At 41.6% G+C, this 19,664-nt stretch overlaps 4 protein-coding genes across 4 annotated transcripts; all 4 read left to right on the forward strand.

The window, feature by feature from the left end:
* Window positions 1-3,458: 3,458 nt before the first annotated feature.
* On the forward strand, window positions 3,459-4,310 carry LOC133993605 (odorant receptor 131-2-like). The gene has a single exon (XM_062432591.1). It carries the CDS (start codon window positions 3,570-3,572, stop codon window positions 4,308-4,310), a length of 741 nt encoding a protein of 246 aa, XP_062288575.1. The 5' UTR covers window positions 3,459-3,569.
* A 4,143-nt stretch (window positions 4,311-8,453) lies between these two features.
* LOC133993606 (odorant receptor 131-2-like) lies at window positions 8,454-9,404 on the forward strand. Its single transcript, XM_062432593.1, has one exon. It carries the CDS (start codon window positions 8,454-8,456, stop codon window positions 9,402-9,404), a length of 951 nt encoding a protein of 316 aa, XP_062288577.1.
* A 3,043-nt stretch (window positions 9,405-12,447) lies between these two features.
* LOC133993607 (odorant receptor 131-2-like) lies at window positions 12,448-13,398 on the forward strand. Its single transcript, XM_062432594.1, has one exon. The coding sequence runs from the start codon at window positions 12,448-12,450 to the stop codon at window positions 13,396-13,398; it is 951 nt and encodes a 316-aa protein (XP_062288578.1).
* Window positions 13,399-15,351: 1,953 nt separating this feature from the next.
* Window positions 15,352-16,302, forward strand: LOC133993608 (odorant receptor 131-2-like). The gene has a single exon (XM_062432595.1). The coding sequence runs from the start codon at window positions 15,352-15,354 to the stop codon at window positions 16,300-16,302; it is 951 nt and encodes a 316-aa protein (XP_062288579.1).
* Window positions 16,303-19,664: the final 3,362 nt, after the last annotated feature.

The following is a 19,664-nucleotide window of genomic DNA, read 5'->3' on the forward strand; positions in this document are numbered from 1 at the left end:
TAACCGTGATGTCGTTGAGCCCCCTGTAATCGATGCAGGGGCGAAGGGATCCGTCTTTCTTCCCCACAAAGAAGAAGCCAGCACCAGCAGGAGATGAAGATGGACGGATTAACCCTGCAGACAGAGAGTCATTGATGTAGTCCTCCATGGACTGCCTCTCAGGAGCAGACAATCAATAGAGACGGGCCTTGGGAGGAGCTGTTCTAGGGAGGAGGTCGATGGCACAGTCGTACGGCCGGTGAGGGGGCAGCCATGTGGCTCTTGCCTTGTTGAACACTTCTCTGAGACCGTGGTAGCATTCCGGGACATTGGCAAGGTCTGGAGCAGAGTTGGTGGGTACTGGCCGTGGGGGTAAGGCGGCAGCAAGCAGGCAGGTTCGATGGCAGTCTTCTCCCCACTCCCTGATCTCCCCGGTCACCCAGTCGAGGTGAGGGTTGTGCCGGCGGAGCCATGGGTAACCCAGGATGAGGGGCTGGCCCGGAAAGTGGAGCAGGTGAAACTGGATGGTTTCCGGACAGGCTCATTGAGACGGGGCCGTGACATGAGTGACTGATCCGAGTAAATGTCCATCCAGCGCCCGGGCAGGAATAGGAGGTGTCAAACGGTGACTCTCTAGTCCCAGTTGGCGTGCCAGCTTGATGTCTATTATGTTGGCTTCGGCACCAGAATCCACCAGAGCAGCCAGGGTGTGAGTTGAGTCAGAGAGATGGAGGTCAACTTGCAGCAGGGTTTTGCGGTCGGAGGACTGGATGGTCATTGAGCTCAACCGGACTCCCCCTATGTCCGGTGAGCTTCGGCTTTTAAAGGGCAGGTGGCAACACGATGTGAATCACCTCCACAGTAGAGGCAGAGGTTTAAGGTGAAGCGGCGCTGGCGTTCTGCTGGAGTGAGAGAGGCTCGCCCAATCTCCATGGGCTCAGACTGGTCAAGCTGGCTTGGTTGGGTAGCAGTAGATGACAGGGGTCCAGTCGAATTTCTCCGAATGCCTGTGGTTGGTGGATTCTGGCACCCCCTCTCACGACGGCGGGTCTGTATCCTTCTGTCGATCCGGACAACCGGTGCGATGGCTTCATCAAGGGTGGAAGGCAGTTCATGGGAGACCAACTCATCCTTGATGTAGTCGGCCAAGCTATGGAAGAACGCGTCCACCAGCGATGGTGTGTTCCAAGAACTTCGTCTTACCAGGGTTCGGAAGTCGATGGAATGGTCTGCAACTGTTCGTCTGCCTTGCCGAATACTAAACAGTTCACGGGATGCCTCTGTGGTCTGTGAATCCAGGTCAAACACCTTCAGCATCTCCTCAGCAAACAGGTCGAAGGTTGCACATGCAGGGGCCCCTTCCGTGGCAAAGGTCCTTGGCTGCAAGGAGAACTGAAGTCAGCAGCTAATCAGGAATGGCCGGACCTGGGTTGAATCGCCGTTGAACCGCTCTGGGTTTCCAATCTTGGGTTCTGGGGCAAAAGCAGCGGCTGCAGTGACTGGGGCAGATGACTCAGGTGCTGGGCTTGTGGGCAGACTGACTGGAGCTGGACTGGCGGGCAGAGCGGCTGGGGCTAGGCCGGCGGGTAGAGCGGCTGGGGTAAGGTTGGTGAGGAGCTGGACGATTAAGCCGAGTTGTTGTTGCTGGTGCTGGACCTGTTGCTGTTGCTGCTGGAACTGCTGCTGCTGTTGGTGGCAGACCTGTAGCAGGGAGGCAATGTCGCCGCTCATGCGGTTTACCTCTCTCTCAGCGTTTTCCAGACGTTGCATGGCGGTGGGTTGCTCAGGCTCGTCGGTTTCCATGTTGGGGGAAATGTGCGCTGGGTCCATGGTGGTCAGATCGTACTGTCAAGGATCAGACAGATGACCGGAGGACCACAATTGCATCACACAAGAATGTTTATTGAATTTTCAGGGAAAGAGAAGTTGGAAGTGAGTGAGGGTTCCAGTGGTGAAGGGGTACCGGGGTTACAGGAGTTCCAGTGGTCCGTCCAACGTGCTGTGTGTGTGTCCCCCCCAGTGGCAATGATGCATCCAAGGGAGAAGGTGGTGGGTGGTCCAGAAGTCCTGGTGGGGGGGAACACAAACACAACAGCACGATGAAAGAAGGCAGAAGTACAGTTGAAGGAGAATCCAAAATCGTAGTGCAAGGCAGAAGGCTGGTCAGAATTACCGGGGTAGAAGAGTAGTCAGGAGTCGAGAAGGTTTCCGGGGCAGAAGAGTCGTCAGGATACAGGCAGGTCCGGGGTCACAAAGCAGGAATCAGATGAAGTGCGAGCAAACAGGTTCAGACTGTGGGCTTTGCAGACGATCTGACAAAGTAGAGCTGTAAGAAGAGGCTTTAAATACTGGGAGAGGTTAGTGGGTAATGCAGCGCAGCTGGCAGAGTAATCAGAGCAGAGGAGGGAAGAGACAGGTGGGACTAGTTAGGGTGAGTAGAGAAAGCGGTGAGCAGAAACACCTGTGATTGTCATGCAGGTTCCGGGGCCAGTCTCAGCTACACATGAATGAAATGCGATGATTGCAGGAACATCAGGATGAGGTGGTTTGGTTTGGAGGTGGCTGGAGGCTACACATCCACTGTACAAAGCTTGATGCCCATAAGTGCTCCAAGCACAGCAAAAAATATAAAATAAATACGCACCTTGCTGCTGCCAGTGTAGGTGTTAAAAAAGAAGAAAATAGTCTGGAATGCTGCTTTGACATGCACCATTCAGTGGCATTGTGTTTTAACCTTTACACAGCAGCTACATTTAGTTTATAATGAGTGGGTTCTTACCAACTAATCTAAATGTTTTTCTTATACTTTGTACCAAATGTCCTAAATATTAACCATTAAATACTCAAAGGAATTCCAGGAAATTAGTATAAAATTAGGGGACCTGTAAAATAAAGCATTACCTCCAAATTATATTAACTGTACTGAGTACAATACTAACTGCACATTCACATAATAATCAGAACTACTTGAATGATTGATACGTTCACTGAATGCCAAAAAAAGTAAAAAACAAAACAAATGGAAGAAGTGGAAAAAGACAATAGTATAGAGATGACATCACTCATTTCTAATATCATGACTAAGTTGATGTAATGGTGTCCTGTGAAGTGAGTATGAGGAAACAGTATATATACTGCATGTTGCATGAGAAGACAGCTCCACACCAGCTCTTCCCTGGTGGAGACGAACATGGCCTCTGACCTCATGACTTCACTGCTCAACACTGATGGATAACTTGGGCTTCTACACTCAACAGGTGTTTGTGCTGATGGGTCATCTATAACTGCTTTGTCTTTGCTTTGTCTGTTATACAGTTTATTATTACAACTACAGCAAGCCAAAGAAGCCTTTTTTCTTCACATGTACTGTAATGTTGTCTTTGCTGCAGCCCAAGACCAATATCACTGCTGGTCTGCAATATCAAACATCACAGGAGGTAATGATGTTTGGCATGTTATCCGTGGGATCAAACTGCTCTTTTCTTTACATTAACAGTGTTTTGCTGTTCACCCTGAGGAGTAAGCAGGTGTTTTGTGAGACATCTCGTTACATCCTGCTGTACAACTTGCTCTTTGCAGACACCGCTCACATGGCAATAGCAGTTCTGCTTTACTTACTGGCTGCCTTACGGATAAACCTGATATATTTACCATGTGGTCTCCTTATCTTACTCTCAAATTTGACAGCCACAATCTCCCCTCTCACCTTGGCTGTGATGTCACTTGAGAGATATGTGGCTGTATGTTATCCACTGAGGCATGCTACTGTCTTCAACATGAGAAGCACAGGCATAGCCATTGCAGTGGTTTGGTCTTTCAGTTTGATTAACATCGTCATTCGTGGTTTCATGTTGTCATATGTGTTGACAGACTTCTCCCTGATGCAGATGGGTGTCTTTTGCTCTAAAGAGGCGTTTGTTTTTGCACCAATGTTAAAAGTTTTTGAAGAAGTGTATGCCAGCACTCTGTTTCTGTCAATAGGTGTGGTAATCATCGGCTCCTACATTGGTGTAGCACTCGTAGCCAGGTCTGTCTCAAAAGACAAAACCTCGGCCAGAAAGGCTCTTCAGACTCTCCTGCTTCACATGATTCAGCTAATCCTGATTCTCACCTCCACCTTTGCCTCTAAATTCATCATAACCTTTGCTAGAATAGTGGGGAGATTGGCCCTTATGCGTATTTACAATGTATGCTTTGTGTGCTTGAATATCCTTCCAAGGTGTCTGAGTGCTCTCATTTATGGTCTCAGGGATCAAACTATCAGAGCGGCCCTCATGCAGAATCTGTGCTGTCAGTGCAGATGTTCAGTTGTATTCAGCAAGAGCCAGTGAGAAATTTAACAAACCCTAATTTTATGTTTGTTTTCTGACATATATTTCAAGTGATAATAATTGTAATACACAGCTGTGTTTACCAAGAGGTTTAGATAAAAAGAAATACATTAATGTTCGTAAATTCATTTTATAATACATTTGTGCACATTTGTGTGTTGGTCTTGCCTTGTGAGTGCATATTAAGTCTGATTTACCATATACAGTCAATTGTTTATATATTTCATACTTACATATGTATATATATATATATTCATATGGTATATATTAACCTAATTCTTGTTCTCAAAATATTTTGTTGTGAACAAAACTTTGCACTACTAATATACAACATAGTATGTGCCAATAGATATTAGATATATAGAACTGAGCTGAGCTTATTGATAAACTCATGTGGAAGATTAAAATGGCTTTCCTTTCTGTTAATGCTTTCTGGTATTATATTTGTACTTGTATCTGTACTTTGTACACAATAAAGTACTTATATATAATTTCCACCCCTAAAATGTGTCACTAGTTAATTTATTTGTACTGCAGTAAACAGAAATGTATCTCATTTTTGTGTCCTGATAATAACATTTCCCAGGTTGTGTAATTCATAATAAAGCTTTAAAGGCAGATTATGCAGGATTTATTAGTTGGTGTTTGTCGGAGTTCATCTTTACTGCCCATCCTGCTGCCTCTGTGTGTGTTCATTTTGTAACAAAATGTGTTTGATTTGGGCTTGGCTCCCCCCAGATGTGAGTGCCAAGCTGTACAATATAGATTTAGTGTTACTCTAGGAAGGTGAACTATGTGACAAAGTTGTTGCTAGCTGAGCCCATGATCTTTTATACTTTTCTCTCCCTCAATTTTCTTTCAGTGTTTCGGTTAAAGGCATTAAATGCATGCAAGGTCAGTTTCATTGAATATATATTCATTCCTCGTAGCAAAGTTGCTTAACAAAAGTCAACTCTGGTTAAGAAGAGGGTCAGCTCATGTGGATATATGGCTCAACATGCCCACCACGTGAAAACGAAAGACTGGTTTTGGGTGTGATACTAAATGGACAGCAGGCAGAAGCAGTAAATCCCTGTAAATACAACAAAGCTTTATGCTGTGAGAGGCAGGCATTCTTGGCCTGATGTTAATGTGAGAGGAAGTTTGGAACTCTGCCGTTAGTAAATCAACAGAGCATTGGCGACTTTTACGCACTATTCACCTCAAATTTAAGTGTGTTATCTGCATGGGTAGAGAAGTGATTTTGTGATTAGGCTGAACAGGCCCTTGATATTTAGCATGCAGTGTTTATCATGTTTGCATGTTATCATTAAAAATTGCACATTAACATTTTCACATTCAGCAGTAAATCATGCTAACCATGTATTTTGAGGGTCAGCAAATGCATATTAAATATTTGTTGGCTAATATTGTCATTGTCACATTTAGCATGACAGCCACTTCAGGCTGCTCTCAGTGTTGTACTGCCCAGGCAATATCCAGAAGATATTTAAAGGAGTTTGGTTCAAAGAATCTGTGGCAATCAGGAAATGGTGATTAGGGCAGGAGTGTGAAGTCTGGCAGCCTATAGCCACAACCTGACACACAGCTGGTGGGTGTTTGACTCAGATTACAAGCCCTTGGACTGCGGCAGAAATACCTTTCAGCTGCTGCATCATGGACACCTGAAAATGCACCCTTGGCTAATACTGGTACGATGAGGATGGCATTGAGATCCAACAGCTCATTGACATCAAGTGGAAAACCTTTATTATCACCTAGCACAATGACATCAGCTGCAAGGCTAAAAGAATGGCCCATACCAAAACAAAGGCAGCCATCCAATCTCTGCTTAGAAAACTGAAGAACCAGTGGTAGACAACGGAGGCTTTAGAAACACAGGAAGAGGAAACACAAAGGAGTTTATTTGCAGTGATCATCTGCAGAGAGACACTGTGCACATTTACGCACCAGGCACAGCAGCATAACTTCTTTGACTATTTAAATCTTGAGACGAACCTACCAGATCTGTCAGGATCTAATGTTAATTAATGTTCTGTTTTCTTCTACATATGCAATACGTCATACACACAGTCCAGGTTCATACAGTAAAAGTGGAGTAAAGCAGTCGTTCTCCTGATAAATACAGGCGGGGAGTTCCGGTCCTCTGAAATGATGCCAACGCGGAAGTAACTTAAAACTGCATTCTATCAAAAGGCCACCAGGGGGCGACCGTTTTGGTGTCAAAAGGACTTCCGTCTCTATACAAGTCAATGGAGAATTCACCAACTTCTCACTTGATTTCTAACCTCAGTAAACATTTTCAAAATGTGTTTATGGTCTCAATCGCTAGTTTAAAGCCTTCTTCAATGCAGTATGATGTTCATTTGGGACATTTTGGCCTCCCTGATTTTATATGTGACGATAAAGCAGGGTATGCATTAGGGCGTGGCTACGTCATGATTGACAGGTTGATTGGTTCACAGGTTCAGGAGGGAGCCTCATGCTCCTCCTGATGCCCATATAAGTAGAATCCGTGTTTTTATTTTTCCCAGCATGCACCTGAAATTTTCAAGATGGCGCTGCTCAGATCCGATACTATTCACTTCCAAGCAGCAGTCCACAAACCAATGGGTGACGTCACGGATGTTAAGTCCATTTTATATACAGTCTATGGATAAATATCGAGCTCCATCAGAGCTGTCTAAAAAAATTATTTTAGAAGTAAAAGTTGAATTTTGTTTATTCTGGAGTATATCCTTTGTCCTGCCAAATTTATAGCTATAGTTTTTAGTTTTGCTACTTAAATGTCCCACAATATTGGCTGAAGTGACACTACTGGAAACTACTGCATGGAAATTTTAACAATTCGTGAAAACAGCCTCTCTAATCTTTAAGATAAATTATTAAAGAAACACCCATACATCAATAGAACACACAATAAAGAAACAACCTGGAAAGCTTGCGCTGCTTGACATAATTTAAAAAGCACTACAGCCTACAGGGATGGCAGATGTGGAGTGAAATGTCCATAGTAAGCAGCTCCACCGCGATCAGCTATGTTGCTTTTTTTCTCCATGCCAATGTTTTTGCTGGACCAGCTCACACACAACAGAAAAAATACATCATTGCGACAACACAAAAGGGCCTATAGGTTGCCATCCACTCCTGCACCCCTGCTTCCCACAGCTATGGATATAGACAAGGTCGATATGATCTTAAGCTCTTAACATTTATGGGTCATGTTGGCAGTTCGTTACAAGCTGTTGAATCAAAGACCATAAATCTTCAAGTTCTTTTGGCTTGTTATGCCTGACTCTTAAAGTCTTGAATTACACTGCATTCTTAGCACAAAGAATATTACTTTGAGTTTTGCTTTGCAAATGTGAATTGCTTTATAAATAAACTGTATTATTATTAATATTATTCACTTTCAAGAGCCACCAATTGGTGATGTTGTTCTCTATGGGGTCCATTGGACGAGGCCCTTAATTCTTGCTCAGCACTTTGGGACCTGCAGCTGTTGTTTGATGGGTTGTTACAACCTTCTTCTATACTGCAGAACTAATGGGCCGGAACTCTCGGTCCATTGTAAAAGACCAAGTGTGGGGCTGTCTTTTTTGACTAAGCTTTTAAAGGGAGATCATCATGCATTAATTCAGGTGAATAGTTTTCCATCCATAGACCTTCTTTTCACATGTTTATTATGATAAAACATAAATAACTCCAACTATAATAAACAATAGCACACTACTCAAAATTCTCTCCTGCAGGATGATGTAATCCCTCTCATTATTTACCAATTGCCTGGTCCATGTCATCATGTCTTCCATAATGACACTCATTTTTTACAACACCATTGCTTACATGCGATGGTGTCACGTGAGGTGAGTGTTATGATTGAGCTCATATAGTCTGCCAACATAGGCAAACACTGCAGAGGAGCACTGCTGACACTGAAACAGACAAGACCACTAACCTACTAACCACCTGCACAGGATACATTTCTGTGGATGATCAGAAGATTTGCATGTGAACTCAACAGCAGGCTTCTATGCTCCAAATACAAGGAATCATCACTCTTATGGGAACACTAACTGAACAAGATTAACTGTGTCTTTGTGCTTCAATAACATCAACAGGTTCACATTTTTATTCAATGATATGTTGTACGCAAATCAGTCTCAGACCAACATCACTGTTGGACTGCAGTATCAGGAGCTACTGGGAACGGTGATGTTTGCCATTCTGACTTCAGTGCCATGCTGTGTGTTTCTTTCTATTAATGGGACCATGTTATTCACTTTGAGGAGTAAACCTGTGTTTCGTGAGACCTCCCGTTACATTCTTCTATATAACCTCCTTTTTGCAGATACTGTACACTTGGTACAGAGTCAGTTAATGTATATACTGGCTGTTTGTAGATTAAGACTGATTTATCCTGTATGTGGTTTTCTCATCATGCTTACAAATCTCACAAATGAAATCTCTCCTCTCACACTGGTGGTGATGTCTCTGGAGAGATATGTAGCTGTGTGCTACCCACTGAGGCACGCTACCATCATCACCATCAGAAACACAGGGCTGGCCATTATGATGGTTTGGGGGTTCAATTCACTAAATATTATTACTCGAGTTCTTTTAGGCTCAAATGTTCCTTTTGAAAACTCAGAGAACCTGCAGATGGAAGACTTTTGTGGCAAAGACAGTATGTTGATTGATCCAATATCTGATCATTATGACAAAGTTTTCACTTGTTTTCTGTTTGTATCAGCTGGTGTGGCAGTCATTTCTTCGTATATTGGTGTGATTATAGCAGCCAGGTCGGCCTCCACAGACAAAGCTTCAGCCCATAAAGCTCGTAACACACTGCTGCTGCATCTGGTGCAGCTGGGCCTCAGTCTCTCTTCTGCTCTCCACAACCCATTGCTTGTAGTTGTCTCTAAAGTCGTAGACAGGATAATGAGTGTCCGCATCCAGATTGTACTTTATGTGTGTATTATTATCCTCCCCAGATGTCTAAGTTCTTTTATCTATGGAATCAGAGACCAGACCATCAGACCTGTCCTTGTATACCATCTATGCTTTCAGTGGAGACGTTCACCTTTGCTCTAAGTTGTTCCAGCAGACGCTAAAACCTGCATACTTATAATTTCATCAATAAATATAGTTTCTGATAAAATGTGTTAATTTATTATATATTTAAATAGAGAATGAGTAGTGTGTCCCTTTTTCTAAAGTATAATGGGATTTCCTCATGTCATGCATGACTTATGTATATGGACACTCACATAAGAAAAAATGTAATATCATGAGCAGAACAAACAAAATGCCATTTACCTCTGTGTATGCTGGACTGAAACAACTGTCCAAAAACAGCAACATGCAGATAACATGCAAATCAAGAAACTCAAGTCAAAAAAGGTTTCTATGCACTCTATGTGTCGCCTCTGTGCACTGCCTGTTGGCACCTACGTCCTATTGGACCTGAACTCAGCTTTATGGCACTTATTTGTGTTGTTCCCTCCAGACTAGATTCTTGCTTGTGTTGTATTAACTCTCAGATGCTCATTGCTTTGGATAAAATAGTCTGCTAAACATTGTAACATCCCAGCAACACTGTTCAGACGGTGATATTGTGTCAAAAAATGATTTTAGTTAGACACCATGAACAGCAACATGCAGATGAAACACGAAGCATGAAACTCAAGTCTAATTACTTTTTAGCAGGCATGTGCACATATTTGGAATACAGATATGAATGTCTAAGAAACAATTTCTCCTCCTAATGTATATTAGGTTTGCTCTATTTTTGGATTAAAACCTGTTGTGGGCAGACGTCACAGGGTGTCGACCTTTTCATGTTCAGTAAAGCTCCACCTGGACCTGACTTCAAAAACACAAAACAATTTAAACAGTTCTCAAAGTTTCACTGTGTTACACATCTGTGGGAGTTCAGTTTTATATATTTCATACAAAAACGTTTAATTCATTAAGTGGTTGAGAACAGATTGTCCGAGAGGGACGTCCTCTCCCCATAGAACCAACGTCATTGGGCCTTATACGTGTTTAAGAGTTTATCAATGATGTGAGCTTTATCTGGCTTAATCGTCCTGTTGTCCTCGAGTCAAGGAAGGGAGGAAGAAGGAAGGAAGGAAGGAAGGAAGGAGGAAGGGAGGAAGGAAAGAAGGACAGAGGAAAGAAGTAAGGGAGGAAGGTAGGGGGGAGGAAAGAAAGAGAGAAGGAGGGAGGGAGGGAGGAAAGAAGGAAGGGAGGGAGGAAGGAAGGAAAGAAGGGAGGAAGGAAAGGAAGGAGAGAAGGGGGGAGGGAGGAAGGGAGGACAAAAGGAAGGAAGAAAGGGGGATGGAGGAAGTAAAGTAGGAAGGGAGGAAAGAGAGGAAGGAAAGAAAGAGAGGAGGGAGGGAGGAAAGACAGAAGGAAGGAAGGAACAGTCAAAACAGACGGGGTCAATTTGACCCGGGAGGACGACACAAAGGTTAATAACAGTCACTAAGGATTCATTATTAAGTCACATATCTGGCAAGTGCAAAGTTACAGTTTTTATATATTTCAAGATAATACGAGTCAAAGGAGTTTGCATGTTCTCCCCATGCCTGCGTGGGCTCTCAACAAGTACTCCAGCTTCCTCCAACAGACCTAAAACATGCAGGTTAGGTTAATTGGTCACTCTAAATTACGTGTGAATGGGAGTGTGGCTGGTTATCCATCCATCCATCCATCCGTCTTCTGTCCGCTTATCCGGGGTCGGGTCGCGAGGGCAGCAGCCTAAGCAGGGAAGCCCAGACTTCCCTCTCCCCAGCCACTTCGTCCAGCTCATCCCGTGGGATCCCGAGGCGTTCCCAGGCCAGCCGAGAGACATAGTCTCTCCAGCGTGTCCTGGGTCTTCTCCTGGGGTCACCTACCGGTGGGACGTGCCCTGAACACCTCACCAGGGAGGCGTCCGGGAGGCATCCTAACTAGATGCCAGAGCCACCTCATCTGGCTCCTCTAAACGCGGAGGAGCAGCCGGTCTACTCCGAGCTCCTCCCGGATGACCGAGCTTCTCACCCTATCTCTAAAGGAGAGCCCAGCCTCCCTACGGAGGAAGCTCATTTCGGCCGCTTGTACCCGCGATCTCGTTCTTTCGGTCACTACCCAAAGCTCATGACCATAGGTGAGGGTAGGAACAAAGATCGACTGGTAAATCGAGAGCTTCGCCTTTCGGCTCAGCTCTCTCTTCACCACGACGGATCTGTGCAGAGTCCGCATTACTGTAGACGCCGCACCGATCCGCCTGTCGATCTCCCGCTCCATCCTTCCCTCAGTCGTGAACAAGATCCCGAGGTACTGAAACTCCTCCACTTGGGGCAGGATCTCATCCCCGACCTGGAGAGTCCACTCCACCCTTTTCCGGCTGGTTGTTTGTCTACTATATGTTAGCCCTGTGATTGACTGGTGACCTGTCCAAGGTGTACCCTGCCTCTTGCCCAATGTCAGCTGGGATTGGCTCCAGCCCCCCCACAACCCTCTAGAGAATAAGTGGTATGGAAGCCACATATTGCACATTGCACACTGTGTATTTTATTATATATGAAAAATATTTTTATTGCCACTGTTCGGTGTTTTAGTAGTTTATTTTAGTATTTTTGTGGTTAGTTTAGATGTGTTATGATCAGTGTCAGATGTCTCCTGTGTTAGTTTTTTTTTTTACTGTGAATGTAGCTGCCATAACAAGTTTCCTGTAATGATCAATAAGGTATCTATCTATTAGTGAACAATATAGTCACAATGGCCACATTTATGAAAAATATATGCCAGGTTGAAAAATACGAGAATATTCCTTTAAGAAGTCCAAGTAGAATCTCTAACCATTAGTAATCTGTTAACAGTACTGACGTAATGTCACATGAACAAGATGGGAGGTCAGAGCTCATAAACAGTATGTAAGGGCAGATCAATCCTGCAGACCAGCTCTGCTCTCATAGAAACAAGCTGCTTACTGTTTGCACAGAGTAAAATATGTGGATGACTGTGGATTTTAAATGTGAACTTAGGAACCTTCACTGCTCTAAAGATGAGATGTTGTTACTGTTAGAATACAAACTGGACATTTATATATATCAACAGGTTAAGTAGATTTTTATAATGTTTCTTTAATATGTTGGACTCCAATCAGTCTCAGACCAACATCACTGTTGGACTGCAGTATCAGGGGCTACTGGGAATTGTGATGTTTTCCATTCTGACTTCAGTGCCATGCTGTGTGTTTCTCTTCATTAATGGGACCATGTTATTCACGTTGAGGAGTAAACCTGTGTTTCGTGAGACCTCCCGTTACATTCTTCTGTATAACCTCCTTTTTGCAGACACTGTACAGATGGCACATAGTCAGTTAATGTATATTCTGGCTGTTTGTAGATTAAGACTGATTTATCCTGTATGTGGTTTTCTCATCATGATCGCCAGTCTTGCAAATAATATCTCTCCTCTCACACTGGTGGTGATGTCTCTGGAGAGATATGTAGCTGTGTGCTACCCACTGAGGCACGCTACCATCATCACCATCAGAAACACAGAGGCGGCCATCACCGTGGTTTGGGGGTTCAGTTCACTACATATTCTTGCTCAAGTTCTTTTACTATCAAATGTTCCTTTTGAAGATCCACAGAGCCTGCAGATGAAAGACTTTTGTGGCAAAGAAAGTATGTTGCTTGATCCAATATCTGATTATTATGACAAAGCTTTCACTTGTTTTCTGTTTGTATCAGCTGGTGTGGCAGTGACTTGTAACTATATTGGTGTGATTATAGCAGCCAGGTCGGCCTCCACAGACCAAGACTCAGCCCGTAAGTCTCGTAACACACTGCTGCTGCATCTGGTGCAGCTGGGCCTCAGTCTCTCTTCTACTATACACAACCCATTGCTTGTAGCTGTCTCAAAAGTCCTAGACAGGATAGTGATTGTCCGCATCCAGATTGTACTTTATGTGTGTATTATCATCCTCCCCAGATGTCTAAGTGCTCTTATCTATGGAATCAGAGACCAGACCATCAGACCTGTCCTTGTATACCATCTATGCTTTCAGTGGAGACGTTCACCTTTGCTCTAAGTTGTCCAGCTGAAGCTAAAACCTGCATACTTATAATTTCTTCAATAATATTGTTTCTGATAAAATGTGTTAATTTATTATATATTTAAATAGAGAATGAGTAGTGTGTCCCTTTTTCTAAAGTATAATGGGACTTCCTCATGTCTTGCTTGACTTATGTATATGGATACTCACATAAGAAAAAATGTAATATCATGAGCAGAACAAACAAAATGCCATTTACCTCTGTGTATGCTGGACTGAAACAACTGTCCAAAAACAGCAACATGCAGATAAAATGCAAATCATGAAACTCAAGTCAAAAAATGTTTCTATGCACTCTATGTGTCGCCTCTGTGCACTGCCTGTTGGTACCTACGTCCTATTGGACCTGAACTCAGCTTTATGGCACTTATTTGTGTTGTTCCCTCCAGACTAGATCCTTGCTTGTGTTGTATTTAGTCTCTGATTATAATTGCTTTGTTTAAAATAGTCTGCTAAACATTGTAACATCCCAGCAAACACCGTTCAGATGGTGATATTGTTTCCAAAAATGATTTGAGTTAGACACCATGAACAGCAACATGCAGATGAAACACTAAGCATGAAACTCAAGTCTAATTACTTTTTAGCAAGCATGTGCACATATTTGGAATACAGATATGAATGTCTAAGAAACAATTTCTCCTCCTAATGTATATTAGGTTTGTTCTATTTTTGGATTAAAACCTGTTGTGGGCAGACGTCACAGGGTGTCGACCTTTCCGTGTTCAGTAAAGCTCCATCTGGACCTGACTTCAAAAACACAAAACAATTTAAACAGTTCTCAAAGTTTCACTGTGAAACACATCTGTGGGAGTTCAGTTTTATATATTTCATACAAAAACGTTTAATTCATTAAGTGGTTGAGAACAGATTGTCCAAGAGGGACGTCCTCTCCCCATAGAACCAACATCATTGGGCCTGATAAGTTTTTAAGAGTTTATCAATGATGTGAGCTTTATCTGGCTTGATAACAGTCACTAAGGATTCATTATTAAGTCACATATCTGGCAAGTGCAAAGTTACAGTTTTTATATATTTCAACATTATACGAGTCAAAGGAGTTTGCATGTTCTCCCCATGCCTGCGTGGGCTCTCAACAAGTACTCCAGCTTCCTCCAACAGACCTAAAACATGCAGGTTAGGTTAATTGGTCACTTTAAATTACGTGTGAATGGGAGTGTGGCTGTTTTTTTTGTCTACTATATCTTAGCCCTGTGATTGACTGGTGACCTGTCCAAGGTGTACCCTGCCTCTTGCCCAATGTCAGCTGGGATTGGCTCCAGCCCCCCCACAACCCTCTAGAGAATAAGTGGTATGGAAGCCACATATTGCACATTGCGCACTGTGTATTTTATTATATATGAAAAATATTTTTATTGCCACTGTTTGGTGTTTTAGTAGTTTATTTTAGTATTTTTGTGGTTAGTTTAGATGTGTTATGATCAGTGTCAGATGTCTCCTGTGTTAGTTTTTTTTTTTACTGTGAATGTAGCTGCCATAACAAGTCTCCTGTAAGGATCAATAAGGTATCTATCTATTAGTGAACAATATAGTCACAATGGCCACATTTATGAAAAAGATATGCCAGGTTGAAAAATACGAGAATATTCCTTTAAGAAGTTCAAGTATAATCTCTAACCATTAGTAATCTGTTAACAGTGCTGACGTAATGTCACATGAACAAGATGGGAGGTCAGAGCTCATAAACAGTATGTAAGGGCAGATCGATCCTGCAGACCAGCTCTGCTCTCATAGAAACAAGCTGCTTACTGTTTGCACAGAGTAAAATATGTGGATGACTGTGGATTTTAAATGTGAACTTAGGAACCTTCACTGCTCTAAAGATGAGATGTTGTTACTGTTAGAGATACAAACTGGACATTTATATATATCAACAGGTTAAGTAGATGTTTATAATGTTTCTTTAATATGTTGGACTCCAATCAGTCTCAGACCAACATCACTGTTGGACTGCAGTATCAGGGGCTACTGGGAATTGTGATGTTTTCTATTCTGACTTCAGTGCCATGCTGTGTGTTTCTCTTCATTAATGGGACTATGTTATTCACGTTGAGGAGTAAACATGTGTTTCGTGAGACCTCCCGTTACATTCTTCTGTATAACCTCCTTTTTGCAGACACTGTACAGATGGCACATAGTCAGTTAATGTACATTCTGGCTGTTTGTAGATTAAGACTGACTTATCCTGTATGTGGTTTTCTCATCATGATCGCCAATATCTCAAATAATATCTCTCCTCTCACACTGGTGTTGATGTCTCTGGAGAGATATGTAGCTGTGTGCTACCCACTGAGGCACGCTACCATCATCACCACCAGAAACACAGAGGCGGCCATCACCGTGGTTTGGGGGTTCAGTTCACTACATATTTTTGCTCAAGTTCTTTTACTATCAAATTTTCCTTTTGAAGATCCACAGAGCCTGCAGATGAAAGACTTTTGTGGCAAAGAAAGTATGTTGCTTGATCCAATATCTGATTATTATAACAAAGCTTTCACTTGTTTTCTGTTTGTATCAGCTGGTGTGACAGTGACTTGTAACTATATTGGTGTGATGATAACAGCCAGGTCGGCCTCTACAGACAAAGACTCAGCCCGTAAGTCTCGTAACACACTGCTGCTGCATCTGGTGCAGCTGGGCCTCAGTCTCTCTTCTACTATACACAACCCATTGCTTGTAGCTGTCTCAAAAGTCCTAGACAGGATAGTGATTGTCCGCATCCAGATTGTACTTTATGTGTGTATTATCATCCTCCCCAGATGTCTAAGTTCTTTTATCTATGGAATCAGAGACCAAACCATCAGACCTGTCCTTGTATACCATCTATGCTTTCAGTGGAGACGTTCACCTTTGCTCTAAGTTGTACAGCTGAAGCTAAAATTATGCTTGTCACTAAACAAATCTCCATCTATTCAACTACACCGAAAATAGAAAAGACAAGTAAGATTTCCCGATTGTTAATGTGATCTATTATATATAAACACATTATGATCTGTTACATATAAATGTACACTGAAACACAGTCAAATTAAATAATGTGCTTTACAGTCCTTGTATGCCATATATGCTGTCAGTGGAGACACTCACATTTGCTCTCAGTTGTCCCAGCCAAAACTAAAATCTGCATACTTACTTTTTTCATGTTATTTACGACTTGCATATATAGATACTACAAAATAGCATGAAGATAGCATACCGCTGTATCTGATGGACTGAAAAAGAAATCAACAACAGCATTCAAAAACATTATTTAATAAATGAATTGTTTGAGAGCAGATTGAACAGATGTGTACTATTATTAGTATGTATTAGTGTACACTAAGGTTATCAGGATTATCTTGAAAGTGACATATTGTTAAGATGTATAACAGTCAACCAGGTCAGACAGGATGTTGGTTGGACCATTTCAGAACGTAAAGGACATAAATTATTAATCTGCACATAGAGGATGTTTAAAGCTGCAGAATGCACACTGTACATAAACACTTGAACAGGCCCGTTGATAATGTTTATCAGGACAATCAAAAATAATAATTTCATAACAGTGATGTTCCTGTCTGTGAAAAAATGAAGTAGACTTTAATTAATTAGTTTAAATAAATATATATATTTTTTAAACCACAAAATTTCACCTTTTTTCGGAGTCACCTAGCTCTCTCATACATGCACGTAGAAATGTGATTCAAACTGTAAAACGTGTGCTCTCTCCAAAACACCAAACTGTTTTTACATAACATGAACACTTTTCAAACTATGAGCAGTCAAACGAGGAGTGGAAATCACTTTTTCTTCAAAGTTAGAGTGGAAGCGTCAGTTAGCTTGAGTGCGAGAAGCAGTAAAAAATAAACTTAATTTTTATTTTTAATTCGAGCTCATGGCCAAACCGTCAAAAGGAGACAAACTATTTTTTGTCAAAATGTAGACATAGGGGTTGGGATTCATAAAATGTGACGTTGACAGGCGGGGTCTGCACAAAATTTAAACGGGGGGGCCGAGACCGGCGGCAATACCAGTCTCGCTCCCCATTGACCCTAATGTAATCGTCTTTTTTTTTTTCAATAGAATCTCACTCTGTCTTCCCACTGAGTTTACACGCTCATTTTAAGGAATATCTGAATAAAATAAACACTTTCAGAATCTGTCGGCTTCTGTGTCTCTCACGGTGTTTTCGGTTTTTGGACATGAGTTACGGTTTTCTCACAGTTTGCAATTGTTCGGGACCTTGTCAGAAGTCAAATTCTGGGGCATTTTGAGAATTTTTTCCAAGCAGATTCTCAAATCGCCGTAGCAACCGTAGAACCTTAGCTGCCCTTAGCAACCTGTTGCTGGGCAGAAACTGACCTACTTTTTTGTGATTGGCTAATTCCTGTCTGTCTGTTTTGCCAGTTAACCAAGCTAGCGCAGCCGAAAGCTCTCAGCAATAGTGTCCATGTTTGGGGTAGAGGTGGTGACTTTGATTGACATGTGACACTCGGTAGGGGGCGGGGCTTCAGCAAACTCGGCGGGAACTCCCACAGCGTTTGGGAGCAGAGATAGAGGCTGATTTTTACACAACTTTGAAGCCTAATTTCACATATTTAGCGATTTTTTTAATCATTCAAATTTGGCAGGGTGGTTAACAACACACTTTTCTGTGGTATGTCAAACTCAGAACACATATTTATTCTTGCTTTACAGGGACTTTAATTAGTTTAAATAAATATTATTTATGCTTAAATATGATGAACATTTACTTAATATTTTCAGGTATGTTAAGTTGAGAATAAAGTACATTACACTTTATACTGACTAGTAAGATGTACTTAATACTTGAAACCAGAATATGATCAGGGTGACTTTTGAACCGGGATGAGTACATGATTTATTTCCAGTCAATTTCCAAGCAGATTTCCAGTCATAAAAAAGTATAATAAAATCTACTCTCTTAATGATAAGATTTACTCAATAATTTCATAACAGTGATGTTCCTGTCTGTGAAAAAATGAAGTAGACTTTAATTAATTAGTTTAAATAAATATTATTTATGCTTAAATATGATTAACATTTACTTAATATTTCAGGGATGTTAAGTTGAGAATAAAGTACATTACACTTGATACTGACTAGTAAGATGTACTTAATACTTGAAACCAGAATATGATCAGGGTGACTTTTGAACACTGGAAGTACAGGCACATCAAATGCACTTTCCACTCATAACTTTGAAATACAATAATGAACTTCAAGGAAGACAACATTGCATCAGGGTTACTCCCCAAGCATGACATGTGTTTATATGAATATATCTATTTAATGTCAGGAAACATTTTATTAGAATACCCAAATTAAATTAACTCCTACTCCAAGACATGTTTCTAATTTCTGCAAACTTGCAACTTGCGTATGACATGTGCATATCTTCAGTCCTCAATGTTTGAACTAGTTTAGATAGACTAATTAAACAAGCATGAATGTCTGCAGTTACAAATAGTTAAAATCCATTTTTAGTTCACATGAACTTTTCCCTTAATGTACTTTTTAGGTTTTCTTCTTTCCTATTTTATTTTCAAAGGTTAAAAAAATGTGATCAAAGTCCTAAAGTATTTTCTGAATAGGACTAAAAATAAAGTACAGTTGAGCCTGTTGGGAATGTCATTAGTTTGACTGGTATTTGGTTATGAACCTTTTGGACAAATGGAAATTTTGAGCTAATGATATAAAATATAAATATACACAAAATTGAAGACCTATAAAATCAAAGTTGGAGAAAACTGGTTTCCAAGAAGGTGCCACAGGTACTCAACCACTGCTGGATTTTGTCAAGCATGCTGCTAAAGGGGACTGTTGAGGCAGACGGTCACCAACCCGTTTCTGCCTGAGGTTTCTTCCTGTTTAAGGGGAGTTTTTCCTAGCCAAGTCGCCAAGTGCTGGTCATGGGGGAATGTTGGGTCTCTTAAATGAAAGAGTACGGTCTAGATCTGTATAATGCACCATAGATATCGAAAGTGAGAAAAGTTCCAGACTAATTTGCATTTGTGAATTAACAATCAAAAGAATAGTGTGGACACCTCACTAATGAAGAATTATTGGCCCATATGAAACCTCCCATTTTTAGATAAAATATTTGAAAAAGCTTTTTTTTTTCCAACAGCAAAAGAAACACTTAAACACAGACAGTGGCAGACTGATTTATATCCACCTTAGTGAGCGCTGGACAGGTTTACTGTACTAAAACTTTCGGC

The sequence above is a fragment of the Scomber scombrus genome, chromosome 14 (genome assembly GCF_963691925.1).
Source record: "Scomber scombrus chromosome 14, fScoSco1.1, whole genome shotgun sequence".
NCBI lineage: Eukaryota > Metazoa > Chordata > Actinopteri > Scombriformes > Scombridae > Scomber > Scomber scombrus.

What these genes read in the sequence shown, in the direction of transcription:
- LOC133993608 (XM_062432595.1), top strand. Translation starts at nt 15,352, where the DNA reads ATGTTGGACTCCAATCAGTCTCAGACCAACATCACTGTTGGACTGCAG.
- LOC133993605 (XM_062432591.1), top strand. Translation starts at nt 3,570, where the DNA reads ATGGCAATAGCAGTTCTGCTTTACTTACTGGCTGCCTTACGGATAAAC.
- LOC133993606 (XM_062432593.1), top strand. Translation starts at nt 8,454, where the DNA reads ATGTTGTACGCAAATCAGTCTCAGACCAACATCACTGTTGGACTGCAG.
- LOC133993607 (XM_062432594.1), top strand. Translation starts at nt 12,448, where the DNA reads ATGTTGGACTCCAATCAGTCTCAGACCAACATCACTGTTGGACTGCAG.